The sequence below is a fragment of the Solenopsis invicta genome, chromosome 16, assembly GCF_016802725.1.
Source record: "Solenopsis invicta isolate M01_SB chromosome 16, UNIL_Sinv_3.0, whole genome shotgun sequence".
Lineage (NCBI taxonomy): Eukaryota > Metazoa > Arthropoda > Insecta > Hymenoptera > Formicidae > Solenopsis > Solenopsis invicta.
This window is the reverse complement of record NC_052679.1, coordinates 8016536-8043291: the sequence shown is the minus strand read 5'-3', so window position 1 is coordinate 8043291 and position 26756 is coordinate 8016536. Positions and strand designations below refer to the sequence as shown.

Below are 26756 nucleotides of genomic sequence, written 5' to 3'. Positions count from 1 at the left end.
GAAGGGCTCGATCACGCGTGGGGCGAAGGGGAAGGAAAGTGGTCGGGCGTCGATTAAACGGCGGAGGGGGATCTATCGCGCACGCGCGCAACGCGAATCGCGCGCACGATTGCGACGGACGTCGTGTCGTCGCGGGCTCCTGAAACGCAGTTTCCGCGAATCGCTGCTCGGCGAAAAAAGTGCGTACAACGGAGCGTGCCGCTCCGATCGCTCGAGATGTTAGTCAGGCGATGCGCCATCGGTCCGGGAGTCGTCGCGTTGGTCCGATGAGAGAACAAGGTGAGAGGTCCCGATTGCGTTAACACTCGTCTTTTCTACATTGTATGATGCAGAACCGTTTTTTTTTTTATTCGTTGACTATTACAGGCATCCTGTCTAGAGCCTAGTGAACATTTTGAAAACCTGAAAAAATCTTGCAGGATATTTTGAAAATGTCCAAAAAACAAACATTAACTAATTTATCAATTGTTTAAAATAGTGTATATATATCGGTTATTTATTGAATATAATTATTATATCGAAAAAGAGATCGAGAATATTTAATGTTTAATATTTGTGAAGCTTTTAAGACTACAATCTTGTGATGAAAATTTATGTCGATATATCAATCAGCTTATACGTTTTGGGAAAAATATATTCTTTTAATAAGTGTGAAGAATTTTTCAAGAGCCAAACTAAACTATTCTCAACGGTGAATAATCATATTTACCGCTGGACACGCCAATAACAGACAGACTGTACATTCATGTTCTCGTCGCGCTTGTTCAGGGTTAAATGCTTCGTTTTCATCTCTGAATACAGTCTCCGTATATCGAGTAAGTAAGATGCGACAGATTATGGATACGTAGTGTTGATTAAAAAAAAAAAAAAAAAAAAAGTGGAGAAATACAGAAAAGAAAAAGCCTGCTGCGCGATTCAGCCACTGTATGCGATTCTCGCCGTGTAGTGATTTCAATGCCTCTTCACCCGCAAAGGTGATATCTTTCGCACGATCGTGTTTGAAATTTTCGGGCTTTTCGCGCAACGCAAGGACAACTCGTTGGAAGAAAGATTGTTAAACACCCATACCACAGTCGCAAGGTGCGGTTTCACTTAGCGATACGCGATTAGTGCCGACAGTACAGTGTTGACACTCTGTTTGATGGCACCGTTGAACAGGGCCGCTGCTGTTTTAGGCTATTTTGGAGAATTTCGATCCAACGAAGCTTCGGCTTATAAATAGAGAACGCCGTATTGAAATAAGTATGGGCTTGTTTGAAATATACAACATGCAACATCATAAATATTTAATTAGTTGTAAGTACAAGAGACCGTAATAAAATAACTTTCACATTACATCGCGCTCTATGTTACGCCATAAATCTCATTAACGTTCCATTTAAATCGTTCCGTTTGACGTAAAAATAAGATGTTAGTTTATTTTAATTACATCATAGAAGTATACGTGTCATGCATTTGCAATAGTTTCGATTCTATTCTCTAGTTGACTATTGACTTCGATTAAAATATGCAAATCACATTTGTCATTATTCGTTACGTTATGTTATTGATACGTATGAAGATATATATTATTTTATTTCTATTATCATGTAATAACACGTAATATCATCGAATTCCCAGAGCCTTAGTGAAACCGACCGTTACTCGATAAACAAATGTGGCATTTAGAACGGCGAATGCGCGTTGCACGATAATCATGCTCTTGATTGCAAGGCGTGGAGGAAATGTATCGGTTGAAAATATCTATTTGATTCCATCCAATCTTTTATTTCGCCTTCGGAAATAGAGAGAGAGAGAGAGAGAGAGAGAGAGTCCGTTGGATTAAAAGAATTAAATCGCCCAAGCAGAATGTAAACGAGGCGGAAAAACGCCGGCAGCTGAAATGCTACGCCGTTTAAACACATCAAAGAAATAGCATAGAATAGTATTTCTTATCGCCTTCCTATTACAGTTATGACTATAATAGAGATAAAGGAGACAAAAAGTTACGCAGCACTTGCTTAAGCTTCGCATCAAGCTCAAAAATGCAATAAAAATACAATATATTCTAGGCAACTGTTTAAGCGCAAAAAACAGAGCAAAGATCAACGCTACATTGATATAATTTTATATTCGTAAAATAGGACTACAAGACTTTTTTACTTTTATATATCCACTGCTTTTACAGATCAATTCTCATGGATACTGTTGTAATTAATTGGAATCATGATTGAGCAAAGTATAAAGATTAGAAAAGCGGAGAAAATTTTAAATTGCCAAAGAGCTTTCCTACCTATCGTCATTACAGATCGTCTGCATATCGACGTTCGTCCAGTGTCCACGTTTAATGGTATACAAATACAATTATGAAGTCACGAAGAATTTTTCTCGCTATGCGATATTTTAATCAGCATCGCGAGGGAATCGCGTAATAGTATGCGTGATCGCGATCGATATCTCAATTAAACGCGCTGATCGATTAAATGGAGCAAACGTACATGATAATCGAAACGAATGATAATAGCAAAAAAAAAAACAAAAAAAAAATTTCTCTTTCTCTCTCTCAGTTATCTTTGATAATCGTTATTACTAGAATTAAAAAACACTTTGAATCAATTTGCAATAATCTCATTATTATTGTTATTTTTAAAGATTATAAGGTATTTCGTCGTGTTCGTTCCAAGTGATCTTTTACGATCCATTTTGGGATTGGTTCAATCACCGGGATCGCTCAATATGCAACTCTGATTGTTCGCTCGAAGGACGTAAACAGCAGACAACGGACAGATAAAATCGATCGTAAAATGTAAATTTCGACGAGTCGCGTTCGTCGAAGCGGCGAGCGGCCGATTTCTTCACGTCGCGTCGCGTCGTCGTGCCGCCACGTGCGCGATGAAAAATACCAACGATCTAGTATGCCCGATCGTCCGGATCGCGCATTTTATTTCGCTTCGGGCAAGGACGATCGTATTATGCCATCGCCCGCTTTCACGCCGGCTTTCAAAAAAACGTGACGGTACTTTCAACGAACGAGACATATTCGTCGCTCGGACGCACACTTTTCTGTTGGAGGAGATTTGCCTTAATTCCGCGAGACTCGATTTGCAAACCGTTTATGATCGCTGTTTGAAGATCTCGGAGCCTCGAGACCTGACCATTCATCTTTTCTTTTTTTTTTGTGCACCTTTACCAAGAACACAGGGGCGAACCTGTTATACTGTCGGCGCATCAGCTGTCCCATGCTCACTGATCTACCTCAATCATTCATACAAATTGTATTTCGTAAAATTCACGAAATAATCGATGCCAGAAATAGAATATGAATCGTACTCTAATTAAGTTTTATTCAGTTTATCTCGATGCAATTTTTTTTTTTTATTAATTACATTATTTCTCACATTTCGTACATTGCTCGTCGTACAGAGTGAAATAAAATACAGAAAATATAAAACAAGAGCGCACTATAATATAGTGCAAGATGTGCGAAGGTGAGAAAATCCTGTCCATTGCGTTTGTAATACGTCGTCGAAACTAGCACGACTTAAACCTTCGACTCTCCCAAACTCATCGCGAGGTCAAGGCCATCCCGTAAGAGGTTTTAAGTGGCCCAGGTTAGGATCTAAAAGACCTTCCACCGGTTAGCGCCCTATATGGAAATGTTGATGCCTACCCTTGCCCGAGTCTCTCTTTGATCGTCACGTAATCGATGGGCAACCGCGCCTCGCTTTTATACGCCGCTCGAGTTGGAAAATAAAAAAAGTCTTTCCTCGAGCTCGAAAGCGTTTAGACCGAAATGCGATCGTGGCGCGAGGGCAGCGAGATGAAAAGGGGGACAGAACAGAAAATCGGTCCGATTGGCCGTGACTGCGCAACAGTACATGGCCATTGATTACTCATTTGGCGCGTGCCTTTTTCCGCTAATGGATAACAATGAAAACATCGGCCAGTCTTTATACGTACGCGAGACAGTAAATCAGGCGATTTAGGTACAATCGCTTCTCGCGTTCGTCAAGATGTCGATCCGATAGTTGAAAATGCGTTCGTTCGATCAATTTTATTTCATGTAAATATGAGATTTAAATAATCTGCGTATCAATGATCGCTTGACACAGTTACGTGTTCCTCCTTGACCATATTTTAATCGGGGCATTTTTTTTTATAAATCGCTTTTCGAGCATCATTTGTGTACGAAACCATCAATTCATAACTCTGACTTTCATTAGAATCCTTCTTGGACTTAACGAAAATGGGCGGAATAAAAAAATATCTAGCAATATGTAAAGTTGAAATATCTCTTTTTTTGTTTGAGAGCTTCTTTCTCAGATCCACTCTTTACTCAATGCATGGATATATAGTAGTGATGTAGCTAACTCACCATCGGATTATAATTCTGTCTGAAGAACGCGCACTGCCCACTCGCGATTCTCTTCGGCAATCGAATTCTTAGTGATTTACGATTCTTCGAATGCCGTTTTATATTTCTTTTCGTAAAACTATATTAAATTATATAAGTATATTAAATTAAAATAATCTAAATGCATAGAAAAATATGGCAGGGGTTACGTTAAATAATGTAAATTACGATTGTTCGATTCTTCAACCGGATCACTTACAGTAGTGCGAGTACAGAAAGACAAAATTGAGACAATTCGGCAGTAAACCGTGAAACATGAGGCATGAATCGAGAATACTCCATCTATAAACTCTATTCAGCTAATAAACTCGCCAGGATGCGCATCCAGGATGTTAATCATCTTCTATACGATTTTGCAATCTTTCCATTTTACTCTTGCTGAATTATAATGCAAGAGAGTGTGTCGTCAGAGGACTTTCTCCTCCCTTTTACAAAACTTGTTTAAGTAATATACAAATTTTCCTGACGATTTCCCAATTAGATTGCTTCTATATCCCGATATTATATCGACAATCTCTTCTCCGTTCCCTGTTGCGATGCAGCTGTGACATTTGTTCTTATTACGCCAATCTTGTCCAAGGAACGGGCTTCTCTCTGAATCGCGAAAATGAATCGAATTAAGATCGCGTCGATCGCACTTCTCTCTGGCGTGACGAAGCCGAGGAACGACATTGGCGACAGCCGAAACCTCTTTTGTCGCGAGTGAAAGACGTGGGAGGGGAAGAGTGCGATGGTGGGTGAGCTCAGGGGGACGGAGTGATCGGAAACCAGGGAGGCAGGGAGAAAGAGAGAGAGAGAGAGAGAAAGAGGGGGTGGGTGGGGGGGGGAGGAGAGGCGAGGTCAACAAGGTGCCCGATATGGTATCCTGCGACCGCCGCGAGTGCCATTTTACTTATACACACGGTGATGGTGCGTATACCGCTCGAGTATACATGCGAGTGTGTGCTCGATCGCGCCTTCCTACGCTGCCTACAATTAGCAGCTATCGTCAAGTCGCTGTTAACCTGCCGAATGCAATTTCGTACATCCACCCGAAGTGGCCCTGCGTTTCTCTTCTCCTCTCCTCTCCTCTCCGTTCTTCCACGGAGGAAGACGTCCTTGCGCGGGAAGCGCGCATTTTTCAAGAATCTCACGTTCGTCCCGTCGCGCGCACGTCCATAATTGGCACGGTGCGCGTTATAACGTTTACATTCATACACGGCTAGTCGTAACTTTTCAGTTTCATCGGACCAAATGTTCGTATTATTAAACAGAAGAAATGCAGCATTACTCCCAGGATTACTCATCCTCATTCGCGTAGCAACCACGTCCCAGGAAGGGCACAAATTCCTTAATCAATTCGGGATATAGAGATTCTTTCGCGTCGCGCGTGCGCGTGCGCGCGCGCGCGCGCGCGAACGATTCCATTAGGGAGACGGCGCGCGATCCTTGACGCTATCCTTCCCGGATTAAAAAAGAATCTAAATTGCTCGGCGCACCTGGCTTTTTGCAAGATCGTCACTTCGAGACCGTCCGCGGCCCTCTTAAGATGGACAGCGCGGCCGTAAACGCGTGCGCTCGAGCGAGCGCGCTTCGAGGTCGCGTCTCGCCGCGCCGTCGGTCGTCGAGGAATGATATGCCTCGCAGGAAGCTCGCTGCTGTCGCGCGCGCGCGTGTACCTGGCACGCGCGAGCGTGCTCAATTTACACGGCAAGCAGCACGGCAGCCTGCTCGAGCGACACGCGGTGCACGGTGCACACGCGTGAATCATCGCGTGGGCTTTTTACCTGACTGCGTTTATATTCGGAATTGCAGAGCGCGGCCTGGTGCTTTCGGCTAGCCTAGCAGGTACCAGAGAGCGCTTCTCGTCTCGTCTGGTCTCCGATCTGATCTCTAGTCTCGTCTCTACGCTCGCGTTCGTTTTCTTAATATCCGACCGATCTATTTTTAAGCGTGACTAGCACGAAGTACGTGCACGCGCGCGCGCGCACGCATGATGACGCAATCCTATGGTCTTTCCCCTTGTATTTCCTTCCGTGGCCGACGATAGGATCGAGCCCATGATAGGAGTTCAACCGATTGATGATGACACGTACGCCGGCTTTCCTCGACGAATTAATCTTGGTCAGAGAGAAATCGAGCAATCGCCTGTTGTAGGTCAAAGGATCGAAAGGGACTCGTTCGAGCGAGTCCCTTTCCGTACGTTTACAAGTTTTACGTCAGTTTTAATCGGAGATTACGCGTGTATACTTTAATCCTGTAGCTACCTATCGCTACTACTACCGTCCGACTACTCTCTCTCTCTCTCTCTCTCTCTCTCTCTCTCTCTCTCTCTCTCTCTCTCTCTCTCTCCGTCGTAGCTCTTTCTTCTTTTTCCTGCGTACTCTCGCTTCGTTCCGACTGACGTCAGCAGAGACTTTCTCACTCCTTTCCGCTAACCGTCTGCATCCGGTGCAATGCAACGGTCGCACGACGCGGCGACAGTGACGTTCTCGTATCGACGAACGGCGACTGCGAACGTAATGCCTCGAATTCTTTCGAGCGCGAGAGTTTTACAATAATGCGCGCGCACACGTGGACGGCGCGGGAACGTTTCACGTTTGCACGTGCCGCCTTCCGTCTACGGAATTCTTTAAAGAATATCGCTACGTTCGGGCTAATGATCACGGTGTTACGAGCCTTTCACGAAATTTACACGTTTCACACAGGATAGTTCGTTCCCTTTGCCCGTTTCTCCTTTCTATACGGCAACGTTTTCCTCTTGTTATGGAAGATGTAATTGTAGAATGCATAACGACGGCGACGTATTATAAACTTAGCTCTCGGCATGTCCGGATACGCACGCTTGAGCTTCAACCTAGACCTCGTGCTTCGTGCAGCCTCGATCCACTTGACTCGTTATTGCGAATTCGATGCCTTGCGAGGAGAGGCGATATGCCAAGTCCAATCCCAAGAATCATTAATCTTCGCAGCGTAAATGAAGCGTTTTCACGCTTTAATACAAAGCGATCACAGTCTTCGGACGACGCTTAGGAAATTCACTTTTTTGCACGATTGAGTCATAGAGTCCGAGAGACAGAAACACGTTGCTTATTTCTCGGATCGACCGATGCTCAGTTAAAACCATGATCAATGGCCGGCGTTTTATCTCAGGTCCCACATTTACATTTTTACGTCGGTTCTACGAATTTTCGGTTTAAGTGGGTGTAACGGAATTGCCTCGTCAACTAAACGTCTCTTCGTTGAAGATGGAGATAAATTACAACAAATATAAAAAAAGAAAATAAAGAGAAACGGAATAAATGTCGACGAAAGAATCATTCAATTATTTTATGATCGAGCGCCAAAGTGAATTCTCCGACAGAGATATCGCTTTAAATTTAAATTTCAGTTTTAATACTCAATTCAATATATGTACATGAATATTATCCTCGTTGTAAAAGTGGATTATCAATTCTAAAAGTAATCGTCTAATACATTCACATACACGTGCTTAGAGAGCACTTTATGGCTGCCATTGAGTGCTAATTAGTAAGAGAAGTTTCGTGTCCATTGCGAAACTTTAACTAGTATTGAGTTTTATCATGCGGTTTTCTCCGTTTCTACAACAGTAGCGTCTCATTTTAATGGTGAATTAAGAAGAATTATGCGTGCTAATGCACCGTTACCTTCTACACGCGTTCGAAGCAATTAGCGTTTATTGCGAATGAGCTATCAAACGTTCTATAAATCAGATAGGCGTGTGCCGTTAGATGCCTAAGCGCCTAAACGTCAGTACTTTGTTCCGGTTCTAACGTAATTACAGTCAAGTATAATGTCTTAAAATTACCTTCGTGATGCACGCCAGAAATTTTATTTTCATAGAACAAATTGATTTTTCTGATCTAACAAACGTACACATTTAACACGAGAGTTGAAAAAGTGTGTATACGACATATAGAATTCCTTTTTTGTACCGTTACAGACTGAAAAGAGCAGCATCCGCAGATGCAGCCAATATGGATTCCCACGTCGGTCTCGACTACATCGTGGACAATCCCGATTATTGCGTCAAGCTCGCCTCAGGTAAATTGTTGGACGTTCCCGATCTCCGATTCCGTAATCTCGCGAGATCCATGCCGCGTATTAACGCCTCTTATATCTCAATGATTGCAGCGTTGGAAACGGCGTGCCCATCCGTGAAAAAGCAAGTAGTGGAGTTGCTATCGGCGCTGTGCGTCTACAGCCAAGGCGGCAGGCAAAGAGCCATCGATACTCTTCACACGTACCAGGTGATTATTTATAAAAGTACATCGCGTGTGAAAGTACAATTTTCGTTCGTCTCCGATTACGATTTCGCGTTATATGGCACATTCGCACGATGAAGATATAATGAAACGGTTGGATCGATCGTTAAAATTGCACGAGGCACGGCGCGGTGCGGCGTTTTAGATGGCAGCAGAGATAGCAGCCGCGTATCTAAAGTAATGCCGCATTGTGAGGTAATCGTGTGCCGCGCTTAGATAAAAGTCACGGTTCAAGATCGACAATTCCTTTGAACGCAAAAGAACGAAGCGCACCGAAATAATGCTTCTCCTAAATGCGATGTACAATAACATGCCGTGCTATCCAAGTATAAGAGTGAGTTGCCGTAACATCCCTATTGTATATCGTCGCGAATCAATCGTGTTGCGAAATATATTTTTATTGAGATACCATTTGCATACAGAGAACAGATCACCGTCGTTCTCTCGATCGCGCGTTTCCAGCTGCGAAAGATAAATTTTTTGTCGTATCGCGCACAGGTTAAAGGAAGCGGAATATGGATGCAGCGGAATAAATTATAATACGTTCGATCAATGTAAATTAGAAAATTTAGAGTTGCATAAGAGTCGAAAGTGATTCTTCGTTTTGGTGAAACAAAGGTTTATCAATTAAAACGGCGAAAAAATTTGTCAGTCTAAGGAGAACGAGAGAACATCGATAGTCTTTGCTTTCGTGCTCGTTACAACGGAAACATCGATATCCCGAGATAACATTTTCCGGTATTGAAGACGAGTGATGATACCTCACAGACTTCAATCTAACCCTAGACTGCGTACTACCTCTTATGTATTATATGTACACCCAAGGACTTTGATTCTGTCCATGGGGAAATTTTCCAAACTGAGAAGTCGCTATCTTTCTACATACTTACAGTTTATGATTAACGTAACGACCAATAAGCTCTAGTCGTTACATTAATCATAAACTGCGAATATGTAGAAAGTGGTGACTTCTCAGTTTAAAAAGTTTCCTCACGGACAGAATCAAATTCCATAGGAGTACCCTATTTTGATGTATAGTCGTGAGCTAAAAGGTTACAACACATTTTCTTCGATTGTTTTTGAAATGTAGACTTGCTCATCAAACGGCGAACATAATTGGTTCTTACCTGTGGATCCAACCAATTACGTTCGCCGATCAATGCAACCTTTTAGCTCACGACTGTACTTCTAACTTGTACAAGACGCATGCGTGAAATAAGAGCACAAGGAATATGGCTGCCTCAAGTGTTTGTTTTTCTATGCATTACGATATTTACACATATAATATACAGGGTGTTCATTAATGCTTGTCTCCATGTTTTATCATAAGAGCACGTATTTGTTATTTCTAATATAATTACATGTTAAAAAAACATATCCGTCGGTAAATCATGCTCTTATGGTAAAAAATGGGTACAACCATTAATGAACACCCTGTATACTTACCTGAAGAAAGATTATATTCCACAATTTTTATTTTGTATACTTCGACAATCTTTTATTACGTACCTTAATGGCAACAGATTAAATATATTCTGCATATAGAAACTTTGTCTCTTTTAACCTCTCATCGCTAGTCCACATATGCTAAATAGTTATCCACATAGAACAATAATCTCCAATGGACGTCTAATGGACGTCTGCCGTGGAGGTTTGAACCTGTCAGTGTACGCTCTATAGACGTCCAGTGGATGTTCCACAAACGTCCAGTGGACGTTCCATAGGCAACCAGGCATCCACAATTCCACATTGCGCACGTCCATTGGACGTCTGTTAGACGTTTTCAACACATGTCCATTAGATGTTATGAGAATCATTAATAAAGGGATCGTGGAGCCTTAGTAGACAAACCGACATTACGTGAATCAATAATAGTAAAATTATAGTTTTTTACTATTTTCACAAATGTGGGATAGTATCTGGAATAACTTTTTTTTTATTTGTTTAAATAAGAATGCAACTAGAAAATATATGTCAATATAATACAACAATTAAATTAAATATGAAAAAATCTCATGGAGCTATGGTGGTTGGATGGATGTCTAATGGAAATCTATCTAACTTCCATAATGAAAGTAAAATCCCATGGAGCTATGAAGGTTTCATGAATTTCTAATGGACGTCCGTCTGACTTCCACGATGAAAATAAAATCTCATGGAATTATAGAGGTTAAATGAATGTCTAATTGAAATCTATCTGAGTTCCCAAATAGAAGTAAAATCCCATGAAGCGATGGAGGTTTCATGGACTTCTAATGGGTGTCCATCTGACCACTATGATGGAAATAAAATTCCATGGAGTTTTGGATGTTTCATGGATTCTAATGAACGTCCATATAACTTCCACCATGGAGATAGACGTTCCATGGAGCTATGGAAGGGTGATGGACATCCACTGGAGATCAATTTCTATGTGTTATAACATTCTTTGTGCTCTTATTTCGCACATACCCTGTGTCTCGATTTTGATACATAGATTTTGGATACGCGTATATAAAGCTAATACATGAGGAATTCGCAATCTAGAGTTATATAGAAGTCTGTGTGATAACTCCGATCTTAAATGGCGATCTATGTCCGAATGCAGGAGCGAAAGGGCGAGCGTTATCGATTACGAGTCGTAGTCGACGAGCTACAGAAAGCGACGGCCGAGGATTACCAGACGGCACTGCTGGCGTTTATAAATTGTTTGGTCATCTCGACGCCGGTGCTCAAGGACCGCATACGTATTCGCAACGAGTTCATCGGTGAGTGAAGGAGAACGGTACTCGAGTTTTCTTGGCGGATGCCATTAAGGCGCAGCTTCCTCGTCGCCTTGAGACTGACCCCCCCCCCCCCCCCCTCCTCTCGACAATCGTGTATTTCCTCGAAAAATTTTTTACACCAATGATCAATTTAACGTGAAACATCGTTCGAACATAATTACAATTTCTCATTGTGCGTTGACGATTTCATTTAAAAGGTTTGTCGACTATTTTCTTTTTCTCTATTCTATATCCTCTTCGGTTTCACCTGATCAAATCCTCGTATACAAAACGCAAATTTCGCAAGATAAAATAAACAGATTGAATCTCCGTAATCATATTGATTAAAAATAGCATTGATACGATTTTCGTTGCAGGCCTCAAACTCCTGCCGATCCTGAACGAGCTGCGGTGAGTACACTACGACGACCCGGATCCGCGGCATTAACTTATTAACACCTTAACATTTGTGGAATAATAAATAATAATAAATGTTACGAAAAAGGACGCTTTATTGTACCCGTACCTCTTCCTTCGCACGCCGCCTAACGTAACGCGGAGATACAATTACATAAAATAAAGGATTGGTTCACTAACGAACGCGAGGACCCTTGTCGCGTGAAGGTACTGACGACCTGAACGTTGATTCACTTGCATGCACTAATCCAAATAATGTTTCTAATACAAAAGTGCAGTGACTTTTTGAAATAACTCAAATTTCTGCCTTACTTCCCGAACGGTTCCAAAATTGCAAATTTACGCAAAATATTTGCGTAGACGGACAAATTTTATATTGTCGGAAGATTTTATATTGCCTTAAATAATTTTGCAATTTTGTATGTTTCACGCGAGCAAATTCTACACTATACTTTACATGAAAAACATCAATATTTTGTATTTCAAATTAATTCTTTCTTGTTTCCTCTTGAACATTTTTCTGAGATCACAGTTCGAAGCGTTTATCAATAATGTTACATGTATCGCGATTGTTACACACCGCTTATCGCAGTTGTTGGGCAAACAGTGAATAGCACAATCGAGCAATTGGGTTAGGAGTTCGTTCATGAGATGTATTACGTGAGTTGCATCGCAATTTGCACGAAAGAAAAGATCAAATCTGGGAAGTAATTGTTTTCTTACAGCAATTAATCCAATGTGTGTAACGATCCGAAAAGCGTAATCCAGGGAATGAAATTGGTGATGAGCGATGAGCAAGAAATAGAATGGAGTGTAGAATCCGAGCGATTCGTCTTCCTCTGAGTATTTTTGATACATTCTCGTCGAGGAAAGAGCAAGAGCGAGAGAGAGAGAAAGAGAGAGAATTCTCTCCAATTGGCAAATAAAAATACTAATTCTAACAAATGTTTCAAATTGGAAGATCAAAAAGTTTGTAATTAAAAAATGATTTTCAATTAAAAAAAGTTTAAAAAAAGAAGTAGAAAAGACAAACAAAGGGAAGGAAGATAGATAGAGGGAGGAGGGGTAAGAAAGGGTCGCGACGTCACAGCAGTGATGGGAAAGGGGACGCGAGGAAAGCCCGAATTAACTCCTCACCGGCACCGATGCACCTGCGGCTGCATCTCGCGCCGTGCTGGAGCCAGAAATGCATTCGAAGTCGCGACGCGCCGGCCGGCGTTCTCCGCGTTGCCTCCGATTCTCGGATTCCCGTGACCGACGATTACTCTTCTTCGTCATATTTTGCTCTTTGGAGCTAACGTCCTCGGCATCCGCGCGATCAGCGATACGGAAGAAAAGGAAAGAGGAAAGGAAGGGTACGCGCCGCCGTTTTCTTCCCGACTCTCGATTTTGTTGATCTACGTAACAACCGATATCTCGGACGGAATAAGCTATAACAAGCGTCCAGTATAAAAAAAAAAGAAAAGGTATCGACGAATCTCATCATCATTTCACTGAATCTTGTTGTTGCTGTTTTTTTTTTTCTTCGAGAAACTAGAAGTTCTTAGTGTGTTTTCAAATCGATGTGTTCATTCCTACGCCTTTGGATGTTTCGCAAATGCAAAACGTTCGTATAATTTGTATTTGGCGTGGCGAAATTTCATTCCAGCGGTAAAGTACAAACGTCCGTTTTGCTACGCGCGACACACGCGAAGATTTCGAGTATTTTAAGGGAGAGAAGAAAGCATTTAAGAAAATTCTATCCTCTTTTTGGTTCTTTTCCACGCTGTGCGTGCCGGCATCGCTCTCCGTGAGTCATTACCGTGCTCACATACGTGTTCTTTATCCACTTCTGTTTTGCTCGTAGCAAAGATCGATGGCAGGATTGGACCGCCGCGCCGCAGAGAGTATTTTGGTACGCTCTCTCGGTAGGACGCAACTGGAAAGCTACCCAGATCATTCTGGATGCTCGACTTATCTCACAGTTTGAATCTCAATCGCGTGTCTCCGTCTCGACTTTTAAAATCGCTACACAGTGTATTTATTTACTCTGCTACATAATCACTGATGGAACTGACAAAAGTTTTGTTTTTTTTCTATGGAATGGAAAGCTTCCATTGTTGGAGACTTTCCAAGCATAACAACGAGCCACAATATTGCCAGAAAATGATATCAAAGTGATCGATCGTGATCGATCGAAAAGTGACTTTTAATGATCGTTTTGCGGTCCCTTTGACATCGTGATGACGCCTTGTTCTGCTTGAGTTAAGACTGCTCACTGTGAACGTTTTTATTTGAGTTTCACGACAAATGTATCACCGAGTGACTTGAATGAGAATGACGTCGCGAGTGATTAAACTTGTATTTGTCTTGTACTTGTGCTTTCGTAGCGCCTAGATCATTTCACGTCAACGCCGATCTATTTATTGGATTTGAAAATTGATACCGAAATACGTGGCGACTATTTCCGTGCGCTTTAAAGATGCAAAATCATCCACGGAACGCTAGCTATTCCAACACCCCGCGACACGTGAAATGCGTGCATTCTTGATTTACAATCACGTTTCGATTTGTTCGCGTACAGAATTTAACTGCGTAATGTCTACGGTATTTATCGTAATATCTTGTTATTAACCATTTTTGGGTCAGACGAAAATTCTCAAACTACAAATCGGCTGCGTATTAATTGAAAATATTGAATTGAGAGCCAAGTTGAAAATACAAAATGTGAAGGGAGAACTTTTGTCGTGCTGAGAATCGAATTTTTGGAAAGAATATTTGAAAATCAAACAATAAGACAAAAAGTATAGCGCAATAAAAGCCTTTGAGTGTCGACGGATCAGGATGACGGCGGTTATTCTTACAGGAAAAGTCATGCGCCAGATGTGAGGGTACAACTGGACGCTTTCGACGATCAGAGGGAGACCGACGAGGAGCTCACGAATCACGGACCGCCCGGGATCGATCTCTCCTCTCATGTGGACGTCTTTTACGCTATTCTTGGCCAAGTGAGCGACTTCCGGCATTTCCTCTATTTTCTTCCCGCCAATATTCTCCATAAACTTTTGCGACCAATCTTGGAAATATTAATTTTTTACCGTTGCGCAATTTGTCCCTCTATTCGCTTCAACTAATCATCCATTGAAGTTCCATGCCACTCGATTTCTAAATAAAATTTATTCAAAGTCTTGTAATCGAGTTGAGAGCTCGCGTAAGAGACGCCTGACAAAACGCAGAACATCCACAGGTCGCAGACACTCCGCAGGAGATACCCTTTCTGAGTGTCTTACAGCATCTGCTGCGGCTGGACCCGAAAGACGCCGCTAGCGATCTGGCATGGGACACTGCGGAGACCCTGGTGCATCGAGCCACGTTACTGGAGAGTCGCGAGGATGTTACCAAGTTGTTGAGGTCGCCTAGTCTTCAAGTAAATGACCGAAATTTTTTTTTTTCTCATTTACATCTATCGAAGAGAAAAGGAATAGTTATTAAAAATTCGCCAAGTTGTTTTGCAAAAAAAAAAATAGGATTTCACCTAACGTTTTTCCAATCGCTCCTGCGATCATTTATAATGCAATTCTTCAACGTAAGCGAGAGCCGATAGTAAATTCGCTGACTCTATCCGTTACGACTATGTTTTTCTCGGACTTTCGCCGATTACGCAATCGACGGCGACGTATTTGATGACGAAGGAGAGGACTTTGCGTTACATCAGATCAACTCAAATTTCACGATCACTCTCGCGGGAATCGTCGCCAATGTCAACTACGCTAACATAGGCTAATGTAACACCCGCCATGTACTTTTACTTTCTGACCGTACTTGACCGAAAGACGCGAGTCCATAAAAGAAGAAACCTGTACCACGCTTCGTGTCGATGAATCACGAAGTGCGCGCAGTTACATACACGTAGACTTATCCGTGCTCCTTCCGTCAGTCGCGCAATGATTTTACAATGCAAGAACTTGTCTCCAAAACGTAATTTCAAAGATTTTTTATTTTCTTTCTTGTTTTTTTTTTTACAATCAACTACACTTGGAATAAATAAATAAAAAAAAATATCCAACAATTTAACGATATTCACGAAACTCGAGCAGACAAATCTATGCTGTCACTGTCGCGGTGCCGATCAGACGTGCGGAACGTCGCGAAAAGCATCGCTGCCAGCGAGCAACGGTTCGACGGCGCCCTTACCACCGCCGCCGCCACCGCCGGTTCCGGTGGCGCCGAGTCTACCAACCCCGTCGAATGGTAGCGGTTTCGTTCTGCCACCGCCGCCTCCGCTACCGCTTTCCGCCAACGTCGCCACGTCTGATGCACCGATGGAGCCGCCGCCAATGCCACCGCCCCTACGCGTGCCCTCCGTCGCACGCGCACCTACCCCCGAACCGCCCAGTAATCACGCTAGACTGCTGCCGCAACAAGAAATTCCCACTCCTAGAACGAAGATGAAGACCATCAACTGGAACAAGATACCTAATCATAAGGTATTTGAGAGATAAACTATCGTCTTTAGGGTCTTTAAGTCGCATTAAATAATGTTTTACTCTACCCTAAGTGCATCCTGGAATTAAGTAAAGAAACCTTAAATTAAATTGAGAGAATTCTTAAATTAAAGGAAGAAAATAATGAGAAATTAAATATTATACGATGTCTACGTTCCTTTTTTGTTTCTTTACTTTTACGTTATAGGTGATTGGCAAACGGAACATCTGGTCCCTCGTCGCGAACGAACATCAGAATTCGCCGATGGCGGATCTAGACTGGGCCGAGATGGAGGGCTTGTTCTGCCAACAAGCGCCGCCGATGGTACCACCGGCGACCTACTCGACCTCGTGTGGTACCGGCGTCGATGCCGAACGACGTCGTCGAGAACCGACGGAGGTTGCCCTCATTTAACGCTATGTTGCTCTGCTGTAAACAGTAACATTATATTATTAATTATTTTCTTTTTAATTTAGATCGCGTTACTCGACGGAAAGAGAAGCTTGAACGTTAATATTTTCCTGAAACAATTTCGAAGGTACGAGAATAAGAAACTAACAAAAATATTAAGAAATATTCTACATTAAAAAAATGACTATCTTAACCCGTTGAGGTCACTAAGGGTTCAAAAGACCCCATGTTAACTTTGAGGGTACACAAACCGTTCAACATCGAACAACCTTCTATGAAACTAATTTTTATCTAAAAGTATACTATCTTGAGAATACATCCCTAAATTTTTATTGAATTATTTCAAAAATTAAAAATTTTATGAATATTTTTCTAAAAAAGTCAAGTTTTGTATTTTTTTTATTTGAATTTTTTTATTATGTTAAATTTATTTGAAAGTATACTATCTTGAGAATACACCCCTAAATTCTTGTTGAATTATCTACAAAAGTAAAAATTTTATGAATATTTTTTGTAAAAAAGTCAAATTTTGCAGTTTTTAATTTGAATTTTTTTATTATATTAAATTCTAATTAAACAAAAAAATTGTTGGATGATAAAGAACAGATTCAAAGTATGTCCAGTAAAATTTTTGCGACAAAATATTTAAAAGTTGGCAAATGGCAACTGATTTTGTGCAGGGGGGGTCTAGTGGACCTCATGTAACCGTTATGTTATTATTTAGAAGAGTGACCTTAACGGATTAAAAATTGAAAGAAGCTCTGCAGATTGTACTATTACTATCATCAGAACATTATCAGAGCATTTTTCTTCAGTTCGAACGAGGATATAATCCAATTGATCAAGGAGGGCGGTCACGACGATATCGGCGCGGAGAAGCTACGTGGTCTGCTAAAAATATTGCCGGAAGTGGACGAGCTCGAGATGCTCAAAAACTTTGACGGCGACAAGACGAAGCTTGGTAACGCTGAGAAGTTCTTTCTGCAGCTTATCCAAGTGCCAAAGTAATATTTGATTATATGTGTTGTATACCTAGCGAAAGATCAATATCTTTCCTATTAAATTAAAAGTGAAATAATAACACTGTCGATATGTAGTTATAAGTTACGCATCGAGTGCATGCTACTGAAGGAAGAATTTGCGGCGAATATGAGCTACTTGGAGCCAAGCATTAATTCGATGATTCTTGCCGGGGAGGACCTCATGACGAACAAGCCTCTGCAGGAGGTGCTGTACATGGTCCTTGTCGCCGGTAACTTTCTCAATTCGGTACGCATTCGCTCGCCGTCGAACAGTTGAGATTCCGGACAATGTTGATACGGACAAGGAAGAATTGATTTATATCGCGCTTACAGGGCGGTTATGCTGGCAATGCAGCGGGCGTGAAGCTCTCCTCGTTGCAGAAGCTAACGGAAATTCGTGCGAACAAGCCAGGGATGAATCTGATACACTACGTAGCATTGGTAAGCCATTGATTAATTAATGATGTATGATTGAGTAAAATCAAATGTGTACAGTGCGGTGCAATAATTTGAAGAGCCTAGTAGATGGCTGACTTACCGACGCAGTCTAGCATGTATTGTATAATGTTAGACTGTGGCGTCGATACGACAGCCATCTACTAGGCTCTTCGAATCATTGCACCGCACTGTACGTATCCAGTATAACAATTTAAATGAAAGCGTGTACTTTCGTAATTATATTTTAGCAAGCCGAGAGGAAACGGAAGGATTTACTAAGCTTTGCGAAAGATATGAATGCCCTAGAAGCAGCAACAAAGTAAGCATTATTATACTTGTATTACAACGATCGTAAAACAAACATTGGTCTCATAATAAGGGTTTTTTTTACAAGGACAACGATCGAGCAATTAACCAACGAATTTAATAGCTTGGACACGAAGATCAAAAAGATTAAGAATCAAATCCAACTTTCTTCGACCGAAAGCGATATACAGCAACAGATGGCACAGTTTCTTCAAGTAACGAACCTAACGATTAAATTTGTAGATATAAAAAATACGAGATTAAATTTTCTAAAAAAGACAGTAAAAAGTTAATGAAACTTTTGCTTGAAATCCGAGCAGATGGCTGAACAAGAAATGGCGCAGTTGAAGAGGGATATGGAAGAGCTTGAGGGAGTGAGACGATCGCTCGCGGAATTCTTCTGCGAGGATACGAATACGTTCAAAATCGAAGAGTGCTTTAGGATATTTCATCAGTTCTGCCAGAAATTCAATCAAGCGGTAGCGGAGAACGAGAGACGACGCATCCAAGAAGAACAGATTTTGGCGCGACGCAAGCAGCGCGAGGAGCAACTGCTGGCGAGAAAACGACTACGTAAGTGCACTTGTGTCTTAAAAAAACAAACAGTTATGTATATTTTTACAAAAACTAGTGCAGTATTTGTATTTCACGACTTTTATTTTGAAGCCAGCGATCGTTTCTCCGTAAATCGCTCGAAATAATTCTAAAAACAAATCACAATGAATATCGATTTTTTGAGATAGCACGTTTTCTTTCCTTGCCTTTTGATACATAAGATTCGTTAAATACGCAGTGAGCAATCAAGCGGAGACCCCGGGCTCGGAATCCGAATCTAATTTGATGGACTATGGGCTCTTTGAACTCCATCCCGGTTTATCTCAGAGAAGTTACAGCCGTGGCGAAGCCAAGGTAAATTATATTTTGCCATCTGTTTATCATGTACTTGTTTAAAAAGGATAATAGCGCTAAATGAAATACGAATAAATGTTTTAAAGTAAAAGTAGTCTTTGAGTTAGAAAAAATTGATTCGATTTAATATACGTATAGATGATTTCGTATTTGACTACATGTAAAATATAAATATTATTATGTGGACTCGGCTCACTTTGATTTCAGATCTATCAAACTTAATAATAATATACTTTGTATGAGATAATCGAATGTCTTTGTAAACTTGACAAATTTTTTCTTTTTTTTTTCTTTTTCTGTATCATGAAATAATACATACACTGTAAAAAATAAAATGCCAATTTAACACTTTTGTATGTCCCAGAAAGTCCACTCTAAACTTGAAGTTAAAATTACTCTTATTTTAACTTAATAACTTAAAAGAAGTGTTATTTTAACTTAAAATTTAGAGTGAACTTTCTGGGACATTTTATTTCTTACTGTGTAAATATAGTTTTTAATTTTAAATGCTATCGAAATAATGAGACACGATTAACAAATATTCGACGATATCTAGATAAGAAGGCTGCAGAATAGCGGTGTTACGTCGGACGAGGACGTCTCCGTCATTGGATCACCGAGCATCCGACGTCGTTTAGGATCGTGTTCTGGCGGTCCCGATCAACAATCTACCAAAGAAGATACATACTCACCAGGTATCACGTCGCAATTTGTGTGTTGAAAAAAGCTGAGAAATTAAAAGTTCCTTAAATAGCACGAAACGTTACTTTCTTCTAATTAATCAAATTATTGCCAATAAGAATTGAATATTTTTCAATTCTCTACAACCTTTGCGCAATCTGTTTCTGTGGTTGACAGGCAAATATCAACGTAATCGCGATACGTATTTCACGATATTTTATTTGACAGACGTCACGCCGAACGGCACGCTTCGTCGGCGCAGGAGTAGAATACCTTGCGAGGATGACGACGGAAATTTGATGGACTTCTTACGAACGTCTGGACAGGATAATACCCGGGAGAGAAAATCATGGGGAAGTTTAGGTATTTAATAATATTTCATAGCGCTACAGCGCTATTATTACGTGTGTGCAAAACGAAAATGAATTTTTGAATTGAAAAATTTCCAAGATCGATCATGGGCACGGAGAGCACGCGGACAGTCGCGAAGAGGGGATCTGCTAAACGCTGATTTTTCGGGAGATCGGGAACGGCCGAACTCGCCGTCTCCTCTTGCGGAGAGCAAACCATTTTTGCAAGAGGAGGAAGCGAAACCAACCGGGTGAGTCGCAGTAGCAACGTAATTTGCATTCTACGGCCTTTGAATCGCACTCTTACATGTGAAGATTCGAAATAAAGAGGAATGTGTATATGAAACGACAAAAAAAGAAAGGGAATGAAAAACAAATGTAACGGAAAACAAATTCTTATTGTTAGTAAAGTTTAATTCATCATTTGTGGAAATTAGGAAAGCTTGGCGACAAAAGATCGAAGCTTGGCTTTCGGAGAACGAGAAGGAGGATCGTGCGGGCGAGCAACTTCAAAGAAGAGCGAAGCAATTGCATCAAGCGAATCGACGGTCCTTCGAAGACTCGGGTGAGCAAGTTTACTTTTTGCAAATATTGAGGTAACTTTTTTAATACCATGCTTTTTAACATGAGACGTGTCCAATTGCAGAAAGCGAAGGCAAGAGCCCGATGAACAACACTTTGACGGAAGACCAAACCATGCTCGAAGGAGGAGGGTTCTCCGAAGTTTACGACTGGCGACCGTCTGTCGAGAAAACGGACGTGATGCGTACGATGGAGGCCATTGAAGGTGCGCATAAATTGTAAATTTATTGCTTTATTGAGGCACATCAGTTGGTAAATATTTCTATAATGTAATAATTTCAAACGAGCTAAGATATAACGATCCGTGGCGATTGACGAATTTAAGGGAATATCGTTCTTTTTAGAAGCTCAACCGCTATCGTCTCAAGACAAGTCTCCCTGGCGAAAATCGAGCTTGAACGTACCAAATAGTACGGAAGAGGGTGATCCGCGTTATTCCCGTAGATTTAGATCGAGGCATAGCACGGAGAACGCTCTCATGCCGAGCACTCTGCAGGTAAATGTGAACCAACCAACTTATCGGGCTTAATTTAATGACAAATAAATATAATAATTTATAAACAAGAAAATAATAGTGTTTTCAAAGTGAGAACTTTTCTAATTGTAAGTAGAGTCTGACAGAGGAAAGTAATTGAATATTTTTAGAGAATATTAAAGTTTCAAAGAGTTAAATTACGATTCGCAGGCGATCAGAGAAGAGGATAGAAGGAAAAACAAAGTCAATGACGCGATAAATTTAGATACTCAGGACGAGTTAACAATCTATCTCCGGCAGCCGTACACCGGAACGCAAGCGCCTGCGACTCGGCGATTCTCTAAGCTCGGCAGAAAGGCCACGGATGAGGAAAGAGTCAGCGATAAGATCGAGATCGATTCGGACAATATTGAGACGCCACCAGCAACCAGACGGTTGTTCAGTCCGCCGAAGGAGGTGAAACCTGTGGAGAAGGAACCCTGTAAAAGGGAACGTTGCAGCAGCTCCCTCCAGAATCGAGAAGCAAAGACTGCGATATTGAAGCCGATTAGCCCCACGGATCTTGGTACTGGTAAGCACAGCAATCGGAAACAAACGAAAGTTTGTTCGGCCCAAACTGACACATTAAAATTTTTAATATCTACACGGTGATCCATAATGGCTGGAACAACTCTTTACCATAAGAGATGACTTACCGACTGCACTCCGTGTAATTTATATGAAGCGAAGTCAGTAAGTCATCTCTCATGGTAAATAGTTATTCCAACCATTATGAATCACCCTGTATATATAACTTGTAACTTTAAAAGCGTCTCAGAATATTAATTTCCGCCGATAAAATGATATATCTCGGTTCCCAGGTAATTTTGATAGGTACTCGGCGACGCGACGGACTCGCAGATACAAGAAAAGTCAAGATCCTACTGGAGGGGATAAAGACAAGTCAGACGTGTCGAATCTCGAAATGATTTACGACGAAAAATCGACGGTGCAACGGCCTAATACTTTAGCTCTGACCAATGAGGAAATTTGTCACGAGGACGCGGACGCCATGCTGCGCGTCTGGCAAGATAAGCTGAAGCGACGGGACTCTGCCTCGCCGTCGTTGTCGCGCGACATTGATGCCGCGTTAGCGGAAATCGCGCGTTCCGGCGAGGACCTTCAGCATCTGTCGCGTTCAGCGTCGACAACGTCGACAGCGACGACGACCATAACGGCTCACAGAAATTCGCGTCTTCCGGTCAGTCAACCACCGCCAGTGGTGGCGGTGACCAATACCGTATTAAGTCCAGTGATGCAGGAGTCGCGGCCGCGCGAGCCTGTTGCGGTGCTCGCCGAACGGGCGGTAACGAGTCGCGAGCGTCATCGAAGCATGATCGATCCAAGTCAGGTGAAGGAAGCGGTTCGTTTGACCAGCAACCCACCTAGTCAAGTGAATCAGGATCAGGAAATTATCAATAGCTTCTCACGAAATGGAAGCTCGCCACGCGATCGAAAAAGTGAGCAGAACGAAGCGTCCAAGATCGTAGAAGAAGAAAAGCGCGCGGATCTCAAGTCCGTCGAGGTTACGAGAGAGCTCGAGAAGGATGATGATCCGCGCGATGATCGGCCGACGACTCGGCAGAACTCCATGTTCCGCAGTCGATTTATCCCCGATATAAGTGTGACATCGTCTCCGCTGCTGCCGCCGCCACCGCCGTCATCTGGCAAGAGCAGAGATCAGGAGTTGAACGACGAGGGCTTCGAAGAGACGCAAAGCCTCGTGTCGGAGACCTTGAGCCAGGAAACGTCCTCGGGCAATTACGAAACGGACACGCATGACTCGACGCGATGCTCGCCGGCGGAATTAGGCGGTTACGGCGGCGAACAGCGTCGACGCAGCGCCATCACGGTGGTGGTCGACAGTGAGCTGGACGGTCGAAGATTATCCGTCGACAAATTGCTCAAGTCGACTTCCGACAAACCATTCGACAAGAAGACGACCGCGAGGAATGCATCGGAAAAATCCAGCTTCTTGCCGAAGCGCACTGCCAGCGCAAAATGCGAGTCCACCGTGTTGAGGAAGACTGACTCTTTGAAAAGAACCTCGAACGTTGTCCCATTGAGCGACACGGGAACGTCGAGGAGCGAAGTACAACGTTCCGGTTCCAGGAGCAGCCTGCGCAGCTCACGGAGCTCGCTGAACAGCGCGACGTCCGTCAACACGGTGCGGAATCTGGCCGCGAATCACGCGCATCTGCGGAGCTATACTTCGGCCATCAGAGCGCTGACTAATGATTTGAGAAAGAGCAGCAGTCCGTCCAATAGTCCACTGCCGTCGAAAGACGGAGTCGACAAGAGACGACAGAGTCCTCGTCAAATTGCTGTCAGCAGGATACCTGCCAGCAGAAGCAGCAGCAGCGGCAGCAGCGTTGGACCAGCGATGAGGAACGTTAGAAAAGCACCCGAGGTATAATCTCATATAAAAGACTTACCTCGTATTATATTCAAATCATGAAATACACAATACAAATCTAGAAATACTAAATTTTTTTTCGAATAGAGAAAGAGAGATACCAATTAGTTCCGACGAGCGTTTCTTAACTTTCCGCTTATGCTACTACGTTATATGTTAATATAGTAGTTTTCCTTTAAACGATCTTTTGAAATAAAATGCCATTATCGTATGGCATATCTCTTTTCTCACTTCGGTATCTCTCATTGTCAAACAGGAATGTCCTCAATTAAATATCGTTAATTGTCAGATGGTGCCTGGCATGCCAAAGGTGACAAGAGGCCGGCCGATCGCCTCGCGTAGCAGTAGCAGCGGAAGCAGCGTCGGTCGACAGTCAATCTTAGGAAATCGACCTCTTTCCGGTGATAAGATGTCCGCAACGAAGAGCAGATTGATGCAGCCGCGAGTCAGCTCTAAGAGTCACAGCTTTATGAGGCCTACGGCCGCCAGCGTCAACAAGGGTTCTACACCAAACTTGCCGAAAAGCATGGTCAAAGTTATGGTCAAGTGATAACTCTTATTGATAAAGAAGGAAATTGCATCCGCTGTCAAAAATTTAAACTCAAAAAGAATTCATACATTTAACAATCGCATTAGAATTAACAAACCGTTAACGTTTACGCAAGATAAGCTGAATCCGGGAGTCTGACAGTTGATACTAAAGCTGTAGCTGTAAGGACAATAATTTCAACGGACAGCTCGAAAGTGTTGATAGTTTTATCGTAAGATAGACCTGCAAGATTAGATAATGAAAATTGTTCTCGCTTATTACGTCATTTCTCTCATAATTGTTAAACCAAAATAAGTAAGACTATTATCATGTCTCTAGCTATACGTCGTTATCATACCAAATAACGTGAGTGCCCGGATAAGAGGAAAATAATCAAATTTTTCTAGTTTTATCGCGCGCGACGCCCACGTTATATGATTAAGGAAACTTTAAGGGGAACGCCCCAATCTTTATATCTGGCGCCAAATTGAGGAAGTTTCCCTTTCAGTAGCCTAGAAAACATATTTATATGAAGTATATGTAACATACTCGAATAATGTGCATGTACGATATATTATATAATTCTTACCGTTAACAAAGATAAATATATTGTAGAATATATGTCCGACAAATAAATTAACATATTACATGATAATGCAATTCGAAATACGATGCAGAAAAACTGCGTGACATTATTAAATAAATTTACAATTAATTATATATAATTTGCGAAAAAGAACAAAACTAAAAGTTTGCTGAATAATTGCAAACACGAATAATCCGCATATTGCACCATTTTATATATACGTATATGCTTTATGCCACCACATTCAACAAGAAGTATCTACATATTTTATGTACAAAAATGTAAATCAATGATCATTTTCATCAACGATCTATTTTCAAATTGAATCAAAAGAACCGTGTTTATCCGAAAGAGATGTTTAATGAGATCCCTCTCCGAGTATAATTCGGCACCGGCGCTTTCTAAAAAGCGTAATAATCGAAAAAAAACTGACTTTTTTTTCGATTGTCAACGGATTACGCGTTGCATATAAATCTTTCGTACGGTACGTAAATATAACAGCTAACGGCTAGTCAACCGGTGCGCGCAATCGACAGGCGGTATCAGGTTCGTCTCGCTTTCGCTATAAACGGAATCTGCAGCTTAGAAATAAATAACTATAAATTATAATTAAGCTTGCTGCTTTCTATGTGCCTGACAAATCTAATTACTGTGCGAAAGGGGGGAGGGGCGATTATACCGTGATTTTGACACAGATTAACTCGACTCCCCTTCTCCCTCCTTCCCTCTCCCCTCCCTCCGGATTGTTGGTCTCGATAGCTATACAGAATGACATAGTTTGACAAACAAAATTCAAATCGTTAATAAATTATCAAATGTCTCGACATTACCATATATATATAGCTTTCTATATAACACAAGATCAACATTTCTTTGCGATTCTATATACATTAATTAATTAACTATTATTGCTAGTTATTATGAATAAAACTAAATAGGGCGGTTAAGGAACTCGTGGGCACATTTGCAATTACATCACCGCCGCATCTTTTTCTCAAATATTAATAGTTATATCTTTAATTAATTTATTATAAATATAAAGTAACGCGAGCTCTGTGACTTCATTTTGTGCGCGCAGTTTTCTTACGGTACACGGGGGAAAAAATATAGAGAAAAGAATTGAGAATGATGCGAAGTAGGAAAGTGATACGGGGTATTGCAAGCAATGTGCGTCAATGTCTTAAAAGGTAGGAAGATCCCAATGTTTACGCTCCTACAGTTAGATGTACAAAATATCGTAACATTAAGCAAGAGTAAACAATGAATACCCTCAACGGACGAACGGAGTTCCTTTCAACGAATTAAAAGATTAAACCGCCCTATTACAAATAATACACACACACATACACACACACACACAAATGTAAAATAATAACGCTCGAAAATCAATCAATGAAAAAAAAATGAGGCCGAACCAGTTCAATTCGCGCAAGGAAGTGAAACCTGAACTTCACTCGACGACACTCGAGCGATCATTCGTTCACTCGATTAACATTCAAATGTTCGATAAACAGTCGCCGATGAATCGTGAAAAATCGTTCAGGTCATCTCGGCCCTCGACTCACGATCTCGAAATCCGAGCGACACGGGACTTTGCGGTGCAAGAATAAACTCGAACTGCAAGCCGAGTTCTTCCTCGACGACGATTTCAAATTCTCGAACGATCTAAACGTCAATCAACAACAAAAGCAATCCTGACAGTTTCTTTCAATTTCTCTTCTTATTTTTA

General features: G+C 41.7%; 2 protein-coding genes across 9 annotated transcripts in view; one reads left to right on the top strand and one right to left on the bottom strand.

Annotated features, from left to right (window-relative positions):
• The first annotated feature begins 108 nt into the window (after positions 1–108).
• Positions 109–25096, top strand: LOC105204716. Its single transcript, XM_011173904.3, has 26 exons — positions 109–279; positions 8337–8437; positions 8528–8643; positions 11246–11405; positions 11780–11813; positions 14665–14806; positions 15046–15225; positions 15896–16285; positions 16491–16682; positions 16760–16821; positions 17510–17698; positions 17792–17963; positions 18050–18157; positions 18403–18473; positions 18549–18675; positions 18781–19033; positions 19254–19369; positions 19926–20064; positions 20279–20413; positions 20501–20651; positions 20838–20965; positions 21047–21187; positions 21327–21478; positions 21668–22028; positions 22318–23906; positions 24202–25096. Exons 2-26 carry the CDS (start codon positions 8371–8373, stop codon positions 24460–24462), a joined length of 5436 nt encoding a protein of 1811 aa, XP_011172206.2. The 5' UTR covers positions 109–279; positions 8337–8370; the 3' UTR covers positions 24463–25096.
• Positions 25001–26756, bottom strand: part of LOC105204717 (ecdysone 20-monooxygenase) — a 32774-nt gene continuing 31018 nt past the window's right edge. For all 8 annotated transcript variants that reach the window (XM_039458615.1, XM_039458618.1, XM_039458616.1 and 5 more), the window contains one exon: positions 25001–26692. In XM_039458615.1, the coding sequence (XP_039314549.1) occupies positions 26567–26692 (126 nt within the window). In that variant the 3' untranslated portion in view covers positions 25001–26566. The remainder of the gene's footprint in view (positions 26693–26756) is intronic.